This window comes from Pristis pectinata, chromosome 6 (assembly GCF_009764475.1).
Source record: "Pristis pectinata isolate sPriPec2 chromosome 6, sPriPec2.1.pri, whole genome shotgun sequence".
Lineage (NCBI taxonomy): Eukaryota > Metazoa > Chordata > Chondrichthyes > Rhinopristiformes > Pristidae > Pristis > Pristis pectinata.
In genome coordinates this window covers 98,922,302-98,941,589 of record NC_067410.1, presented here as the reverse complement: position 1 = coordinate 98,941,589, position 19,288 = coordinate 98,922,302, and the positions used below count along the sequence as shown (strand labels likewise).

General features: G+C 38.1%; 1 protein-coding gene across 1 annotated transcript; it reads right to left on the bottom strand.

Annotated features, from left to right (window-relative positions):
* Positions 1 to 1,001: 1,001 nt before the first annotated feature.
* Positions 1,002 to 10,731, bottom strand: LOC127571564 (rhodopsin kinase grk7-a-like). The gene is made up of 4 exons (XM_052018058.1): positions 10,129 to 10,731; positions 9,451 to 9,888; positions 5,549 to 5,820; positions 1,002 to 1,341 (listed from the first exon to the last, which is right to left on the bottom strand). The coding sequence occupies exons 1-4, from the start codon at positions 10,729 to 10,731 to the stop codon at positions 1,002 to 1,004; spliced, it is 1,653 nt and encodes a 550-aa protein (XP_051874018.1).
* Between the last annotated feature and the right edge of the window lie 8,557 nt (positions 10,732 to 19,288).

Below are 19,288 nucleotides of genomic sequence, written 5' to 3'. Positions count from 1 at the left end.
CTATTTTAACCATATGCACTTATTTATACAGCAGACAGCTTTACATACACACATATATCTATTTAGTGTACAAACTTCTATCATTATGCAGCAAAAAAGAAAGTAAAGCATTACAATCAAAAACCACTGTTACACTTTGCTTTTAGTCTTACCATCTTATCAATAAACACTCAAAAAGGTTTAAAGTACTCATATGTACATTATCTGAGTTTGTTCATTCAGCATTGAGTATTTGAGGTTGAGTGCTGGGATTCTCAGTGACTTTATGTCTACTACTTAATTCTTATTTATGATAAATGTAATTTGTCAGATCTACATACCCAATTAGTCACACCGGACCAGTCGATCAGACATTGGACAGCACTGTGGTGGATTTCTATTGTAAAGACTCAAGTTTGACTCTTAGTTCCAAAATGCTCTCGTTTTGTAAATTTCTTTCACCATATCTATTAGAGAGGAGTTAGATTATTCTAGGGAATTAAGATCATTCCTGTATAACTTACCTGTACCTCTGGGAAGAATGAGAACTAAACCAAATTCAAAACCCAAAAATATCCAAACTATTTTGTTTTGAGTCATATTTCGAATATATAAACTTTTTCGTTTATTTTGGTTTTATTTATCTATCACTGAAATTGACAGCGTAGATGCCCACTGGAACAAAATGTATTTCAGAACAAGACCATCTCTATTAAGTGCTGCTTTTCATTTACTCTCAGCATTTTGACAGGTTGCAACAATAGATAGATTTTTTTGAGTAAAAAATGGTTTATTGTTTTTATTTTCAACTAAATTTGTGGTTTTATATATTTCCATTTCTCCACAGAATTATGCAGGATGTTTAATTACAATGCATATCTTTTTTCATTGGTGATGCTGATTAGGAGTCAATGTCTGTATGCAGATTCCCCTGGTATGAGAGAGAAGCAAATTCTGATTTCTACTTACTGGCAATCTGCAGAGGGTGTAGTTGCAGCAAAATTAAGGATAGATTTCCCCTGTCACAGAATTATACAAACACCTGATTTTGCCTCTTCAGTGCCATTTGCCTTTGATTGTTTCCTGGTGGGATCATTCAGTTCATCATAAAGGCCACATTCAATCATTTCTTCTTGCCAAGGGATGGTGACAGCCCCTGTGGCAAATTTCTTGTAAAACTGCTTATCCTTCTCAACAATGTCAATACCTTGGACTTCAGAGAAATCAGCAATGTCTCCAAGATCCTTACAGTACACTGTGCTGGGGTCTGGCACAAAAGGAGGCTCAATAAGTCCAGCTTCTAATCGTTGGAAGTTGATAGATTTGAAGAAAGAGTGTTTCCGAGGGTCATCATTTTCTCCCCTAAAGTGAAAAAAGGGGACGAAGTGTGTAATATAAAATTAACCTAAATTTTCAGTTGGTGTTTTTAAATTTAAACTTATTTGGTCAGTTTCAGAGAAGAATTAAGGAGAAGTAATAACACCTCATGAACTACTTTAATCAATCAGGATTTCACTTCCTTTATCACTGAGAAGGAAGATATTGATGGTTTCGCTGAGTAATAAAAATGTCAGAATTCACAGTAAGGTATGTTATTTTAAAATCTTCAAACCAATCATTTAGTCAAAATTGCAAAAGAAAACATGTACAGTACGAAACACTTAAAGCACCATTGAGTACAAGTATGTGCTGTCACCACACCCAATGTACAAGACAAATTAATGACTTTAAATATTAGAGGAATGTTCCATGAAAAATTCACAAAAACCTATTGTCTCGAATTATATAACAGTCCCTTGTTGGAGGAAAACAATTAGGCATTTTATTTTGTAATTCACCAATGGATCTATCCTGTCTGAAGGTGATTGTACCTGGTTTGAAAAGCAATAAAGTTCTGACTTGTGAGTGCAAGGGTATGAACAAGGGACCACTTAATCTCAAATAATCAATGCCCAGTGTTTATATTTTGGACAATTCTACATACTGTAAAATAGGCACGATGACAGCATTAGGAGAAAAATGTTATACTACCTGGTAAAAATGAATGGCTTGCTGTACTATTTCAGAGAGCAGTTAAGTGTCAAGTACATTGCTATGGGATATGGAGTAATACATCAGACTGCATGAAGACATCAGATTTCCTTCTCTGCAGGACATCAGTGAAAATGATGTTGCTTTACAGCAGATCATTAGTATCATGTTTACAATTACTGGTATCACCTATTAAATTTCAGATTACTTAATTACCTGAAATTAAATGCCCCAAGTGCAGTTTTGAACTCCTCTCTTTAACCTGGGTTCCTGCGTGAGTAGTCCAGTAATTTATCCACTGTCTGTTCATTCCTGACCTAAGCACCAAATTTGAAGATGGGAAAGGCAAAATCTGCAAAATCCTCCTATCAAATACCTGGAGATAAGTCGAAATTGGGAGAGACCAGTCAAACAACTACCTGACATCGGCATACCTCATAGCCAATGCCACACACTTTTTCATCTCAGGCCCTGGGTATATCCTGTTTTCATTGGCAGACCAGATCCACTGGAGGTGACAGTGCAGTGGTGTGGCCCTGGGAGTCCTAACTGAATCCCATGGTATCAGGTCAAAGATGGATAAGGAAACAAAGTTGATTAAGTCAACAGAAAGTAGTGGTTAAAGTGTTTTATAGTCTGGAGGCATTCCCCAGGGATCGATGTTAGGATCATTGCTTTATTTCATCTATCATGATGGTTTAGACTAGAGGTTGCAAACCACAACCTCTAAATTTGTGGATGGCACAGAACTTGGCAATAGTGTGAACTGCAGGCAGGAAAACCTTAGATTGCAGCAGGACATGAACAGGTGCAGGTGCAGAGTGACCTGGGGGCACGAGTGCACAAATCATTGAAAGTGGCAGGGCAGGTTGAGAAGGTGGTTAATAAAACACACTGAATTTTGGTCTTTGTCAATGGATGCACAGAGTAGTAAAACGGGGAAGTCGCACTGAACCTTTATAGTGCACTGGTTTGGCCTCACATGGGGTATTTTGTTCAATTCTGTTCACCACATTGTAGGAAAGATGCGAATGCTTTAGTGATTTATGAGAAGGGTCTCTGGAAAGGGGAACAACGGTCACAAGGACAGATTAATGAGGTTGGGACTGATGAGGGGAGATTTGATAGAAGTGTATAAAATCATGGGTCTAGACAGAGTTGCTACCAGGAGTTTGCTCTCTCTGGTGGAGGGGTTAAGGACAAGAGGTCATAGATATGAAATAAAGCGGAAGAGAATTAAGGGCGACCTGAAGAAAAACCTTTTTATGCAGTGGTTGGAATCTCAAATGTTTTGCCTGCAGATGTGATGAAGGCAGGTTCTGTTGAGGTCCTCGAGAGGGGATTGGATCAATATATGGTGGAGGAAGTCTTGTAAGGCTATGGAGACAGAACCAGTCAGTGAAACTACAGATTTGCTCTGGTTGACAACCAGTGCAGATATGATGGGCTGAATGACCTCCTTCTGTGCTGCGACCATTCTGTGGTTCTCTGGCTGGTGATGGACAAAAAGAGGAGAATCCATTTATGTCTCCATCCTCAATGATACCAGAGCCCTGCATGTACTGAAAAAGGCTAGATAAAGAGTTTAAAAGCATCTTTTGCCTGAATTGGGTGATCCTTCTCCCTGGATCCCCACCATCACAGAAGCCAGTGCTCAGACATTTCAATTCACCCTTTATGACAGTGAGAAAAAGCAGACATTATTGAATACAGCTAAAGCCATTGGGCCACCATCAATATCTCAGCTGTGGTACTGAAGACATGCGTTCCAGAACTAGCCAAGCTGTTTTAGTACAAGATAAAAACCTGTCCAACACTATGGAAAATTACCCAGATGTGACATCCACAAAAAGCAGAATAAGTTCAACTGGCCAATTACCACTCATTACTCTCTCATTTACAAAGGGATGGAAGGAGTTACCAGTTCTGTCAAATAACACTTATCAATCAACCAGCTCACCAATGCCCAGCTTGGATTTTGCTAGGATCTCCATACATGGCTCCAGATCTCAATACAAATAGGGGCCAAAGAGCTAAGTTCCTGGGGTCAGGTGAGAGTAACCATCCTTAACATCAGGTCAGCATTAGGAAGAGAGTGGCATCAAGGACCCCTCATTAAGCTGGTGAATGGGCATCTTCTAATCCAGTAAATTCCATCACAATTTCTAAGAAGATGAATCTGTTTATGCCTATGTGGAGCAAGATCCAAACAAAATTCCAGCATAGGCTAATAAGTGGCAAACAAGTGCAAGGCAAAGACTATCTCAAACAAGGGAGAATCTAACTAACTGTCATTGATATTCAATGGCATTACCATCACTGAGCTCCTACTATTGACAACTTGTACTACACTGCTGACCAGAGATTCAATTGTACCAGCCACGTAAACTTTGCGGCTACAAGAGTAGGCTGGGTATCCTGCAGTGAGTGATTCATCTCCTGAGACCACACAGCCATCTACAAGACATAAGTCAGGAGTGCAATGGAAAACCCACAACACTGGATGAATGCAGCTCTTACAACACTCAAGAAATTTGACATTGTGCAGGACAAAGCAGCTTGATTGACTGGCACCAAATCCAGCAGCCTAAATATGGATTCCCTCTGCCACCAACACACCATAGCTGCAGTGTGTATCACCTATAAAATACACTGCAGTTATTTACCTAAGCGACTCTGACAGCACCTCCATAATCCATGATCTCTGCCGCCAAGCAGGACAAGGACAGCAAGTACATAGGGGAACCACCACCTGCATGTTCCTTTCAAGTCACATACTGTCCTGGCTTGGAAATATATCGCCATTCCTTTATCATCATAGAGTCTAAATCCTGAAGCTCTCTGCTCAACAGCACCGTGCGAATGCCTTCATTAGAAGAAGAACAGCAGTTCAAGAAGGGAGTTCACCACTGCTACCTTCTCTAGAGCAGTTAATGAAGGGCAATAAATATTTACAATTCCAGTATCAGATACATCCTGTAAAATGAATAAATATATTAAAAAAGGTTAATTTAATATGGAACAGGATCAATGGGCTGAATAGTCTACTTATATTCTTATGGGGCAGGAGCACACATGCCATCTTAGTGGGGGAGGTGGAGAGAATTTGGTAAGGTCCAGATACTAGTCTTTGTTGGTGTAGTTAATCTGAACCCATTTTCCAATTTCAGACAGGGATTGCAAAGGAAAATTACATGAATATAAACACTAAGTGATAGTGTATGTATAATTAAATATAATTTGATCAGAAAATGAGTAGTGGATTGATCTGCAAACACTGTAGATTGATTTAAATTCCTGAATTTATATTTTCCACTTCATAATGAAATGTCCTGAAATGATAGTATTTATGTATTATTTTAGGTATTAAAAAGGCAACTTCTCTCAAACACCAGCTTTCACAGCTTGCATCATTGTAGTTATTGTGGCATATTAGACATATTTTAGAATAACAATCATATTAAAATTTTTGTTGCAGATCAACGCAATGGAAAGTAAAATGACTCACAGATCTGACTATGTGTTTCAAGATCCTTACCTGCAGCCCAAGCGTTCTTCTGAGTTTTTTGCCAAAAGCAGTTGGCAGATGTCCTTTGACTCTTCTGTGAACTTAGGGTGCTCGTATTTCACTTCATCTTCCAATGTTCTCCTTTTCACTTCATCTTTACTGACCTTTTCCTTGTAATCCTTGAAAGGAGTTCTGCCTGCAATCATTTCGTAAATGCTGCATCCTAGAGCAAACCAGTCCACAGAATATGTGTACTTTTCTTCTTTTAAAATCTCTGGAGCCATATAACCATTAGTTCCAGCCTGAAGTATTAAAAAAACAAAGAACATTTTAAGTACATAAATAAAGGCAAAAGCATTATTGCATTCGTCGAATTAAAATTTATTTATGGTATATTCTCAACTGAATTGTTTATCAACCAATAACTGGATAATGTAGGTACACTGGAAGGACACCTGTGTTCTACAGAGATATTTTTGAGTTATTGTGTTATTATTGACAGGCTGTGATTACAACGCAGTAACATAAAAAGGTACAAAATGTGTCATTTGATGGATTGAGGCTCAAGCAGTTCAAAAAAAATGTGTTCGGATTTGAGAAAATTCATAATAGGAGTGCCATTTTCAGAGTGGAAGAATAAAGATGAGTCATTGGTGCAAGTAGCTGAAACAAAATCAGCCTACGCTTTAAAATATTGCTGTTATTATCTGCTAAAACAAAACAGTCTTGCTGCAAATTACAAAGGCAATTATTTTGCAAAATTTATTATTTACTGCATTTCATTTTCGAATACATGATTATAGTCTACAGATTTTTCACTTTTTCTACTTTTGCTTTTCCATTGTGTTTGATTTTATTCATCTTCTGTTTATTCCCCTTCTCTAACTTTGCTCCAGTGATCCTTTTCCTCTGTCAGTTTGTGCCCCACAGCTCCATGGTCTTTCCCGAATGATCATCCTTCTATAAACCCTCTGACCTATAAACTCATTGCAACATCTGCCTTATTATAGTCTTGTTGTACATTTCCACTTAATTATTACTGTTCCTAGGATAGAAATTCATCCCCAACTATTCGCATTGAATGTGTTCAAATGTTGGTAGTTGACAAGTACAGTCCACAAATACTATTGGATCACATGTCTCCTATACGTGACAGAAGACATGTTTCTACACCTACGTTTTCAATTAAGAGAACACTGATGATCTCTTAACTCTTACCCAATGAGCTGCAAATTAATGTTACACATTATTGATGTTTGTGTGGTTATTAAAAGGGAACATTTTTTCATCTATTTGTTCATTGTTTTGGATGTGTGGATTGAAAGAAACAATGCTCGTGTTTACACAGGTGAAGAAGCTTAAATAGAATTAAGAGGATTCTATGCTGAACCAGTTGATGACAATGATTGATTCCAAAATAAATTGCATTAATTGAATTGCAGTAATTTTCCGAATTGAGATTAAGGCTAGAGTTCCAACCGTCAACAATGGTGAATCAAACATGAATGTTCTGTAACTTTACAATATTTAGCTTTATTGAAAAGCTTAGTCAGGATATTCAATTACAGTACACATAACATTTTTGGCAGGTATTATAATTGCATTCAATAGAATGGTGATTTGTTAATAATTTTTAATGAGTGTTCAAACTGTGAAATTGGCTGACACTTTATAAGACAATAATTAATTGAATATTATTATTATGATAATGGTAGCAAGGGCAGAAGAGTTTATGTTAATAATGAACAGACATTGCATTAATAATAATGATCTTGATTTTTTAGTCACCGGCCATCTAATGTTTATATAACAGCCCACAGATTTTTTTTGTGGAGCAGCTTACAACAAATGGGTGTCATTTCAATGTAGCATCCTGTACAGGGGATCTGGAGCCTGTGTGAGCAGCGAAAGCAATAGTGTATCTCTGCATTCAACCAGACTGAAGAATCCTTACTGAGTCATGCAGGGTCTTAATCAGAATCTGGTTTATTATCACTGATTTATATGTCATGAAATTTGCTTTGCGGCAGCAGTACAGTGCAAAGACATGAAATTACTGTAAATTACAAAATGAATAAATCGTGCAAAAAAGAAAAGGAATAGTGACGTAGTGTTCATGGATTCATGGACCAGAATAACAGTTGCAATAGCATTGTGGGTATACGCAAACCTCAAGGATTGCAGCAGTTCGAGGACTCAGCTCACCACCACCTACTCAAGGGCAATTAAGGATGGGCAATTAACCACAGGCTCAGCCTGTGAAGCCCACGGCCATAGAATGAATATAAAAAAATAATTATGGAAAAAGTACAGAAAATAAAATAAAGTTGGAAAGAAAATGACATAAAGAGAGGGAGAGAGAAAGTAAGGTAGAGATAAAAGATACAAAAGTAAAAAAGAGACAAGTAAAATAAGTTGTTTTTAAAATCACCAGCAATAATTACAATTTAAAAGATGAATCTTGAACTTTTTAAATTAAATATTCAGTGCCAAAGACATCAGTTGATAAATTTTTTCAAATTTTAAATTTTATTTACAGCGTGGTAACAGGCCCTTCTGGCCCAACGAGTCCACGCCGCCCATTTTAAACCCAAATTAACTTACCCGTACGTCTTTGCAATGTGGGAGGAAACCGGAGCACCCGGAGGAAACCCATGCAGACACGGGAGAACGTACAAACTCCTTACAGACAGCGACGGGAATTGAACCCTGATCGCTGGTGCTGTAATAGTGTCACACTAACTGCTACGCTACCGTGCCGCCCTGGTAAACATTGGTAAAAATTGCCTTACACCACTGGAGAAGCCTTAGTTTTTTCTTGTGTGTTTATTTGATATTTCAAGGGGTGGGTGGGGTGTACTACAATGTTATGCCTTTGGGTTTTAATGTCTATAAATCTGTGAGGTTTAAACTCAGGAAGCCATTTACTGATTTACGCATTTTACTTTACATGAATGCAGAGTACATGGTTAATGGCAAGATTCTTAGCAGTGTGGAGGAACAGAGGGATCTTGGGGTCCAAGTACATAGATCCCTCAAAGTTGCCATGCAAGGTGGTGAAGAAGGCATATGATGTGTTGGCCTTCATTAGCCAGGGGATTGAGTTCAAGAACCGAGAGGTAATGTTACAGCTCTATAAGATTCTGGTCACCACATTATAGGAAGGATGTGGTAGCTTTGTAGAGGGTGCAGAGGAGATTTACAAGAATGCTGCTTGGATTGGAGAACATGTCTAATGAGGAGAGGTTGATCGAGTTAGGGCTTTTCTCTTTGGAGCGACGGAGGATGAGAGGCAACTTGATGGAGGTGTATAAGATTATGAGAGGCATAGATAGAGTGGACAGCCAGCACCTTTTCCCCAGGGCGGTAATGGCCAATACTAGAGGTCACCCATTTAAGGTATGTGGAGAAAAGTTCAGGGGAGATGTCAGGTAGGTTTTACACAGAGGGTGGTGGCTGCCTGGAATGCACTGCTGGGGGTGGTGGTAGGAGCCGATACAATGGGGTCATTTAAGAGAGATAGGCACATGGATGAAAGAAAAATAGAGGGTTATGGGAGGTGAAGTAGAGAGAGGGAGAGATTGAATGTGGATAAGGTTTATATTGTTCAGCACAACATCATGGGCTGAAGGGCCCATACTGTGCTGTACTGCTCTATGTTCTATGAATGGTATGCCAAGTTGCTGCCCAACTTGCTACTTTTCCCGCTGCAAAAACTGAGCCTCTATGCATTTTTCATATGGCTACACTTCAGAAAGCATTTTAAGACTAATAATGTGTTTAGTGAATTCCTCTTATCAGCTGATTTAACAACATAATGGGATCTTTATTAGGATGTTTGTGACTGGCTTTTACCTGATGCCATTATGAGATTTACAGATTTCTAGACCACAATAATTCTGTGTGTGTCAACATTGCATGTTCGTACTTACTTTATGGTTAATGGCTTTGCCCTCCTTAATTCTGACTGCAAGCCCCAGATCTGAGAGCCTGCAGTTTCCATTGTCATCCAATAAGACATTTTCAGGCTTCATGTCACGGTACACAATATTCTGAGAATGCAGGTGCAAAATTCCACAGGTAATCTGGGCTGTGTAAAATATTGCACGGTTCATTTCAATTCCCTTTTCACCGATGTTATAAATGTGAAATTTCAGGTCTCCTCCATTCATCAAGGTCATGACCAAGCAGAGATGGCTCTTGGTTTCATAAGCATAAGCTAGATTAACAATAAATCGGCTGTTAACCTTTTCCAAGATTTCTTTCTCAAGGAGGGCCATTTCTTCTCCATGCTTCTTTTTTAATCGTTTCTTGTCTAACTGTTTACATGCATACATTTTGCCAGATATTTTCACTTGTATGGCACACACCTGAACAAAGCAGATTGATATAGTTTATTTGAAACTTCAAACAATTCTTTGGCTGATTCCAGCGTGTTAAGTAATACAATAGCAACAAATAAAAATATTATTTGCTATCAAGTTTTCCAACTGATTGAAAATATATTTAAATGTTAACATATGTATATATCTCAATGTAAACATACAGAAAAATTACTGTTCTTATAATTTTTTCCCCAAACCTAATGTTCTACATAACAAGGACCTTACCTCTCCAAATCCTCCTTTGCCTAAAACTCTGAATTGATAAAAATATTTTTCAGTTATAGGCTGACGTTCAAAGGTTTTCCATTGCAAGAATTTGTCAAAAAATGGGCTGTTTAGAAAGTCCTGGAAAGCTTGTCCCTTGAGGAATGCTTTAGCTTCTGATTCAACCAGAGCCAGGAGTTCCTCAGACTCCTTTTCTGCAGCAGTTTTACACTTATCAGCCAGTTCTTGGCTGAGGAAGGACAGGTAATTTTTTGAATCAGGCTTCAGAAAATTAGTTACAATGTTCTGTCGCAGGTTCTCCTTTACTCCATTCTCAGCAAGGTAAAAGTTGAAAACTTCATTTATGAAGTCAACAGCAACCTGATATTCTGGGACTGTTGCTGTAAGCTGATGGAACAACATTTTTCCAATTGGTTGTTGTTCACACACACTCTCGTATTCAATATCAATATTTTGCTTCACTGAAACACATTGTGCATGGCTCGGTAGGAACAAACTTTGTCGTCTCTTTCGCATTTCCTTGATATCTCCATCCACACTTTTCCTGGCTTGCAGGTAAACCGTGTTGGCAATTAGATTATCGAGTGCTCCCATGTCACACATGATGTTTAATTTTGTAGATCCTCACTTAATATGAAAATGTCTGATAGTTTGTCTGCACTTGTTAGCTGTGAACAACTGAGATTTTGTACCATTAAATACCTCACAGATTTCCCTAAGTACCTTTGGTGTTCTGTGTAGGGATTATGATGCATCAGAGATTTCTGTCTTAAGTAGATTCCATGTTTCATTGTCAGAGGCATTTATGAGATGTGTTTGATTACATATTTAAATAGGTAGCTGGCTACACATCTTTTGAGTTCAGCGGCTCTCATAGCTTGTCACAACACCTTATAAAATATTTAATGTATTTGAATGATAACATGATTCTTTTTGAAAATGATTTGAGTTCACAAATTAATGTTCATTATTTACAATGAAACTTGAAATTGAAATGACCTATGTTTGATTTTTGAAAACTTACACATGGAAGCATTAATATGTAGTTCTTTCACTTGTTACAAAGACGTAACATAGAAAAGCGTCCTTTCACAATGTTATTTCAGTTGTAGCTAAAGCGTGTGGCTCAATGTCTATGGAAGTTGTCAATTAAGATTGATAGAAATATCAGCATTCTCCAGTGAAGTATTAATTTAAACAGATTATAGCTCAAATGAATATTTTACTGTAGTTAGCTCATGAGTGCAAGGAATATGAATCAAAATATTTTACATTACTATTTCAAAAGGAAAAAGACTGAGTGTAATCTACTGTAGATGGCAATTTAGTCATTGACTTTCAAATGTATACAGACTGTGTAGAGGGTCTTTATTTCCAAGAGTTGTAGATAAACTTTTTGAAGTGCCCAATAGACCTTCAGCACTCTTCAAGTGGATTTCACATCATGATGGAATTCTGTTTCATCTGAAGCTGTAACTGTAACTTTATCAAAATAAAAACTCATCCCACAGATACTAAAATGCAATACATGTGCACCAACAATATTTATTTGAGAAACTGTTTGTATAGCAAAGGGACACAAAGCAACCTAAGAAAAAGTAAACTATAATCAAAATCCACCGTAGATTTTTACATTTAACTATTGATTAAAGAAAGCACGTAAAAAATGAAATACAAAAATAGTGAAATCATTTATAGTTCCATATTACTGGCACCTCTCTGCTATTTATCTAAAACTCTCTGATACTTTTGCAAAAGAATTAATCCATTCATTATTAGATTACTACTCGTAAACCATTGATTTTGAACATGTACAGCACTTCTGTATGATTTGTAATGCTTTAAAATTATTAGTGTTGTCAGACTCAGTTCTTGATACCTTTAAAACTTAACCCCTCGATCTCCCTTTTGAAATATGTTCTCACTTTCTCAGTCTAAAGCTCTGCAGGCTGTGGCAGGCAATCTGCCCTTGGTCCTCCGCCAATGCAGGGCTTGAATGGCTGTTTGGGTTTGGCCAAAAGTGTCCCGTGATTACACACATTACAGTTTGCTCTCCTTCGTTTTGAGGAACTACCTTTTCTCTTGTTGGCATTTCCTCCTGACATCATGACCAAAATTCTCAAGTGTGGAATCACTGGCACTGAACTATACCCAGGCATTCTACACATATTAAAGTTACAAAGTCTGACTTTTTTTTTGTATTCTAGCAATCAAAGAATATTCAGTGACTAATAAAGAACTTCTTCTCAAATCCTTTTTAAACTGATGGCACAGAGGTGCAGCTGGTAGGTGCACTGCCTCACAGTGCCAGAGACCAGGTTTCAGTTATGACCTTGGGTGCTGTCTGTGTGCAGTTTGCACATTCTTAGGTACTCCAGTTTCCTCCCAAAAATGTGCAAGTTGGTAGATTAATTGGACATTGTAAATTGCCCCTAGTATGAAGTTAAGTGGTAGCATCTGTGGGGAGTTGATGTGAATGTGGGGAGAATAAAAATGGGATTGGTGTGGATGGGTAGTTGATGGTTGACACGGAGTCAGTGGACTGAAGGACCTGTTTCTATGCTGTTTCTCTCTATGACTCTATGAAAATCTCCCTTCTCTAATATGCAAATCAGCTGTACAGAGAGTTCTGTATTTCAGATGGTGTTTGCAAATTTCAAAACTATATGTCAGAAACCAAGAGTTTGCCCTTAAGTTAAAAGTTCATTTTCCACTTATAATGTATAGGTTTAAGCTAAATGTATCCATCATTATTTTTCATTTTAGCAACAAGTTAAGAATTGGAACTGAAGCCTTGTTTGTGCCTTAGCTGGAAACTCCAGCCAGTTTTATACTTGACAAAAGACAATTACCCTTAACCTTCGCAGGTGGCTCTTGGCTCTTTGCCCTGAAGAAACAGTTTGACCATTCAGTGTGTGTGTGTGTGTGTGTGTGTGTGTGTGTGTGTGTGTGTGTGTGTGTGTGTGTGTGTGTGTGTGTGTGTGTGTGTGTGTGTGTGTGTGTGTGTGTGTGTGTGTGTGTGTGTGTGTGTGTGTGTGTGTGTGTGTGTGTGTGTGTGTGTGTTTGTCTTTTAGTCTTGGAACTTGTAACAGGTGAATTTGAAGGGTAGGTGGACAATGACTTTGAACAATGGAATACCAACCCAATACCACTTTCATGACATAAGAAATAGATGTAGGAGTGGTCTGTACAATTGTTTGAGTCTGCTCTGCCACTCAATAAGATAATTGTCGATTCTGTGCTTCAGGTTCCCTTTCTTGTCCAATCCTCATATTGCTTGGTGCCCAGAAATCTATCAGTAGTATATTGATGTATAGAGAGATCTTAGTGTATTAGTTCAAGATGAAAGAGTAAACGTGCAAATATTGCTAATAGGAAGAGGAATGGAAAGTTGGTCTTTATTCCAAGGGCAGGAGTAAGAAGGCCCTGCAGAGATTGTACACGGTTTCAGTTTACTGAATGCAGCTGTGGTTCTTATATCCAAAGAAACATATTCCCATCTTGGAGTCAATTGCTTGGAAGTAGAATCCATGTTTGTTTTTAAAATGCAAGTGGATAAATAGTGCATAAAGGGTAAGATAGCTCTCTCTAATGTGATGGACAAATGACCCTCACTCTCTCTGAATTGCCTCACTGCATGTCTCACATCCAGAACTGAATGGGAACCAATTTTTCCCAACTGAATATTGGGGCAGCAAAGCTGTTGTCTTTGGTCCTGATCACAACCTGCCTTCCCAGGTAGTCAATCTATTGCTCTTCCTGGGATCTGTCTGAAACTGAACAAGACTACTTCTAACCATGTGAGACATTTAACCTGTGAGTTGAGCATCGGACCACGTATCTGTGTCAATATCAAGAATGCCCCTTCAACCACTGTAATGTTGCTTTATTTCAGCCTGTCTCAGCTCAACTTCTGTTGAAACCCTCATTGGCACCTCTTTTAACCACAAGAACATGACTCTTCCATTGCACTCCTGGCCAACCTCTGCTGTTTGACCCTCTGATACATCTGCTGGCCATGTCCTAACTTGCATGAAGTCCCATTCACCTATATGCTCTCTGCTTGCTGGCCAATATTGGCTTCTGGTTAAGTGACACTTTGTTTTTAAAGATCTCCTTGTTTACAAATCCTTCTGTGCAATTGAACTTCCCTCTCTGTATAATTTATTCAGCCTTTATAATGCTCTTCCACTTCTGGCCTCTTCACTATTCTTGAATTGAATTTCTCCACAGCTACAAAACTCTAAACTCTGGAGTTCCCTCCCAAAACAGTTTCTCTATTTCTCTTTTCTTCTTTTAGAACATTAACCATTGTCATTCATGACGTATATTAACTCCCAGTTAGGCAGTGCTTTGATTTTAGAATTCTCTTCCTTGTTTTCAAACTTTCTTGATTTTCTCATCTTCCATAAATCTTCATTCCACTTCTCCGTCCCCCTTAGGACATTCCTTAAGACATTTTGGTCATCCTTCATATTGGCTTTGGTGCTCAATTCTGTTTTGTAATGTTGCTCTGAAACATTTTGAAATGTTTTGCTATGATAAAGGCACCATATTAAAATTGTTTTTGTTGTTGAAAAATACATTCATGGGACTCTTTCTAAAAGGAACAGTGAAGTTATTCTGTCCATATTTATCTTTCAGTCATAATCACTTATACTGATTATCTGGTCATTGTCACTTTGCTCATTATTGTGTGTGAATTGGCTGCTGTCTTTCCTATACTGCACCAGTACTTCATAAATACTTAATTGGCTAAAAGCACTTTGGGACATCCTGAAGTTTTGGAAGTTATTGCTATAGAAATGCAATGTTTTCTTATCCTTCTGTATTCTAAAATCCCGCCACCCCATTAATTACTTACTGAATCTCTCCTTAAAATGGCATTGACAGTCTCCTCATACTAGACCTGAAAACATTCTTCTACCCATCCTAACCTCCATGTAACCATAAAATGCATATCAACCTCTTCTTTCACAATAAGATTCCTATAGTTACTCAATTTCACCCATTTATCTGGGTTGCCTCTTATGATATTCCTTTTAATGCCAAAACAGATTTTCACATTCACAGATAACTGAGTTTTCTAATTTGATATTACATCTTTATAGTGTTAATTAGATTTCATATGTCATTACAAATGTTTAGATGCAGAGTTACCAGCATAGATTGGAAAATTCATTCATTAAATAACAGCTATTTGTTTTCTAACTTATCAGGGCTTTTGTTAAACAAAAGATTAAAAAAATTCTTAACGAGCATCCACCATACGTTACCAACATTCTGATGATTTTTTAACAATTGGTGATTCTACCAAACTAGATAGACTTTGTTTCATCTCAGTAACTATGTTACTGTCATTCTTGGTCTGTCCAACTTTTATGTTAAATTGCTATTAATCTATCTTAAAAAACAATTGCAAATGATTCTTATAATTTATAATAAAACTGTCAGCAATGAAGAGACAGAAAAACTGTCATCATTACACAAACTTACAAATCCTTAACTGTCCACCAAAATTAGCTCACGACTCTCAGAGAATGTTTTGCTCTGAGGAGTTTATATAAGGAAATTGTCAGAACCAGACTGTGCATGGTGCTTGAGATGAAACTAGGTTATGTTGAAAGGATAATCCTCTAAAATCTTAGATCTACACCACTATGTAAGGCATCTTTAATTTGAAGTTAGAAATGAAAATTACTTTGAAAATAATATTCTGACTATGATTATCAGAGGAATATCTAATTAGTGTGATATATGGGTGCAGTTCTATCAGGAGAAGTTCTAACTAGCATTGCATTGCTTTCATTTGTAATTAATCAGGCTGGTGGAATTCAAGAGTTGCAAATGAGGTTATTTCCATTAAAGAGCAACTGGTGAGCCAAGTACAGAAGATGAGCTGTCACTGAATTAAAGGAGTGTGCTTGTTGCAAATTTCAGACTGCTGCATATAACTTCTCAGGCTTGATGGTGACAACTAAACCCACAAATGGTGCTGCCAGCTTTTTAATCCTGATTCATTTTACCCTCTTTCCAGAGACAAAATTTTAGGACTGAGGAAGTGCTTCACTATGTCATCTTTCAGCTGAGATGTTGAGGCCCGACCTATCTGTAAGACCGTAAGAAATAAAAACAGGAGTAAGCTATTTGAATATTTGTGGCTGCTCCACCATGCAGTAAGACTGTGGCTGATCTTTGCCACCTTCCTGAACTAACCTCATATCCCTTGATTCCCCTGATACCATAAAAACTATTGACCTCTGTCTGGAATATCTTCAGCAGCAATATATTCTCTTCCGTAGCTGTCTTGGGTAGAGAATTCCAAAGGTTTACCATCCCCTGGATGATGCCTGATGTCTTATTTTGAGACTTTAGTCCCTGTTTCTGGACAGCACAGATAGGGAAACATCATCCCCGCTACTACCCTATCAAGATTTGTAATCTTTTTTATGTTTCAATCAGATTACATCTCATACTTCTAAAATCAAGAGAATGTAGACCCAGTTCGCTTAATCTCCCCTCATAAAACAAACCCTTATCTCAATCTGGTGAACCTTCACTGGTTTCCTTCTGTTACAAATACCTCCTTCTTTAGGCAAGGAAACCTGCATGTGACATTCCAGGTGTGAAATCACCAGGGCCTGTTTAATTGCAGTAAAATGTCTTAATTCTTGCACTCAAATCCTCTTGCAATAAAGGCAGACAATACCATTTGCCTTTCTAATTGCTTGCTATACCTGCATGTTAACTTCCAGTGATCTTTGCACAAGGACAATCTAGTTCCTCTAAACAAAATACCTTTTCAATCTCTCACCGTTTAGTTCTACCCAAAGTAATTCTACTTCTTCATTTTTGAGCTAAGATCCTTACTCTCTATTGCTTACATTCTGCCCTTTATTAGCAGGACTGCCACTCCTTTTACAAAGATCTCTGTCAAGGCCTCAGCAATCTCCTCCCTTGCTTCCCTCAGTATCCTGGGATAGATCCCATCAGGCCCTGGTGACTTATCCACCTTCATGTTGTTTGAGACACCCAGCACCTCCTGCTCCTTAATATCAACATGCCCTAGAATATTAACATACCCCTCCCTAATCTCACCATCATCCATGTTCTTCTCCTTGGCCAATACATCACGGGCACATCCCTCCCCACCATCGGTAGTACCTACAGAAGGCGCTGCCTCAAGAAGGCAACATCCATCATCAAAGATCCCCACCATCCAGGCCATGCCATCTTCTTACAGCTACCATCAGGCATGAGGTACAGAAGCCTGAAGTCCCACACCACCAGGTTCAAAAACAGCTACTTCCCTTCAACCGTTTAGTTCTTGAACCAACTGGTACAACCCTAATCACTAGAGTTTAGTAACACTATGACCACTTTGATCACTTTGTACTAAATTGGACTTCATTTATTTTTGTGCTAATTGTGTTTTCTTGAAAACATTATGTTTAATTTATGTTTTTCTTGTGAATGCTGCTTATATGATGCTATGTGTCTGTGATGCTGCTGCCAGTAAGTTTTTCATTGCATCTGTGCATATATGTACTTGTGCATATGACAATAAACTGAACTTTGATCTTGACTTTCCTTGGTGAACATCAATGCGAAATACTCATTAAGGACCTCAACCATTTCTGGCTCTATGCACACATTCCCTCCTATGATCTTGAGTGGACCTTAACTTAGATATCTCTTTCTCTCAGCACTTTCTCCATTTTGGTTGACACCTCTCAGTGAAGGTAGACATCAGTGCTGAAAACCATTATCTCTTTCAGTGTGCCAGCACTGTGACTCACTGGGAAAAAGAATGTGGAAAAATCTCAACCTCATCTGCAGGACAAAGCTCACGATGTACTGGGCAGCAGCAATCCCTGTCTCTGCTGAATCTTCCAAATCCAGTAGCAAGATGTGAATAGAGATAGTGACCTTTCATGTTTCAAGATCCCTAAGCTTTAATTATACCAATGTGGGATTCACAGATTCAGGCACAAGTGGGCAAGAGTGCTGACAGGCGGGTATGTGGTAGTACCGGAGGTAGTCTATTCTTTCTGCTGTTTTTGCTTGTTTTCTGGGTGCTCCTTATGAAGAAGCTTTCGGTGCCACCTTGGATGCTCCTTCTCCATTTTGACTGGTCATGGCCCAATGATTCACATGAGGCGGTGAGGGTGTAACACTTCCTTTTAACAGGGATTTTGAGGCTATCCTTGAAGTGTTTCCTCTGTCTTCATTAACCATTTTGATCTCTCCCTCTGGACATTTGAGGTGGAAGTAGAGTTTATAACCCTGACTTCCTATTTGATCCTGAGCTGAGTTTCCAGTCCCATATAGGTTCTGCCACCAACACTGCCAATTTCAACCTCCACAGCAATGTCTCTCTTTGCTCCTCTTCAGCTGCTGCTGTAACCCATCCATAACTTTCCTGCCTTTGTATTTCCCAGTGCGATTTTCATCCCATTTACCCATCACTCTTGTACTCACTGACCTACCCTGCTTTCTAATCTTTATCCATTTCAAATCCTCTCTCTGGCTTCTCTAACCTTGCAACTTTCTCCAAGTTCTTTCCAAAACTTCCATCTTTTTTTCATGTTGATGACTGAGTATTGCCTAGACCCTGAAATTCCTTCTCAAATCTCTGCTACTCCACCCCTCTCCCTCTCTATTTAAGATATTCCTTAAAACTTGCATCTCTTGGTTACCTCTCCTCATATCTCCTAATTCAGTTTTGTGCAAATTTTACTTGATATCACTCTTGGGATTAATTTTAGCAGGTTAAATTTGCTTTACAAATGCGGATTGTTGTAGTCTTCAAAAGTAGGTAAATATTTATTAGAACTCATATTTCTGAGCAGTGTTATCAAAGTTCATGGGTAATTAGAGCAGTGAATAAATAAATCTGCAGATGGAATCATCTGGACTTACTAGTTATTACAATAGACAGTTATGCTTTACAGTCATCCAAGTTGATTAAGATTAATGTCTTGGACAACAGCACATAGAAGGACTTCACTTCATTAAATCCATTGAAATTAGAAGAGAAAAATATTTTTCTTTGAAATGTGCTCAGATGCTTACCTGATCATCAGGACATCAAGGAATGCTAAATCTTTAATTATAGTGCTAGATGATAATTAGAATGGTATAGGGTGATCAGTAGCAT

Bases quoted from the DNA above. Each gene is read 5' to 3' on its own strand.
- LOC127571564 (XM_052018058.1), bottom strand. From the start codon at position 10,731: ATGTGTGACATGGGAGCACTCGATAATCTAATTGCCAACACGGTTTAC. The intron at 9,889-10,128 runs GTAAGGTCCTTG...TGCTTTGTTCAG, and splicing joins GCAAAGGAGGATTTGGAGAG to GTGTGTGCCATACAAGTGAA. The intron at 5,821-9,450 runs GTAAGTACGAAC...TTAATACTTCAG, and splicing joins GCAAAGCCATTAACCATAAA to GCTGGAACTAATGGTTATAT.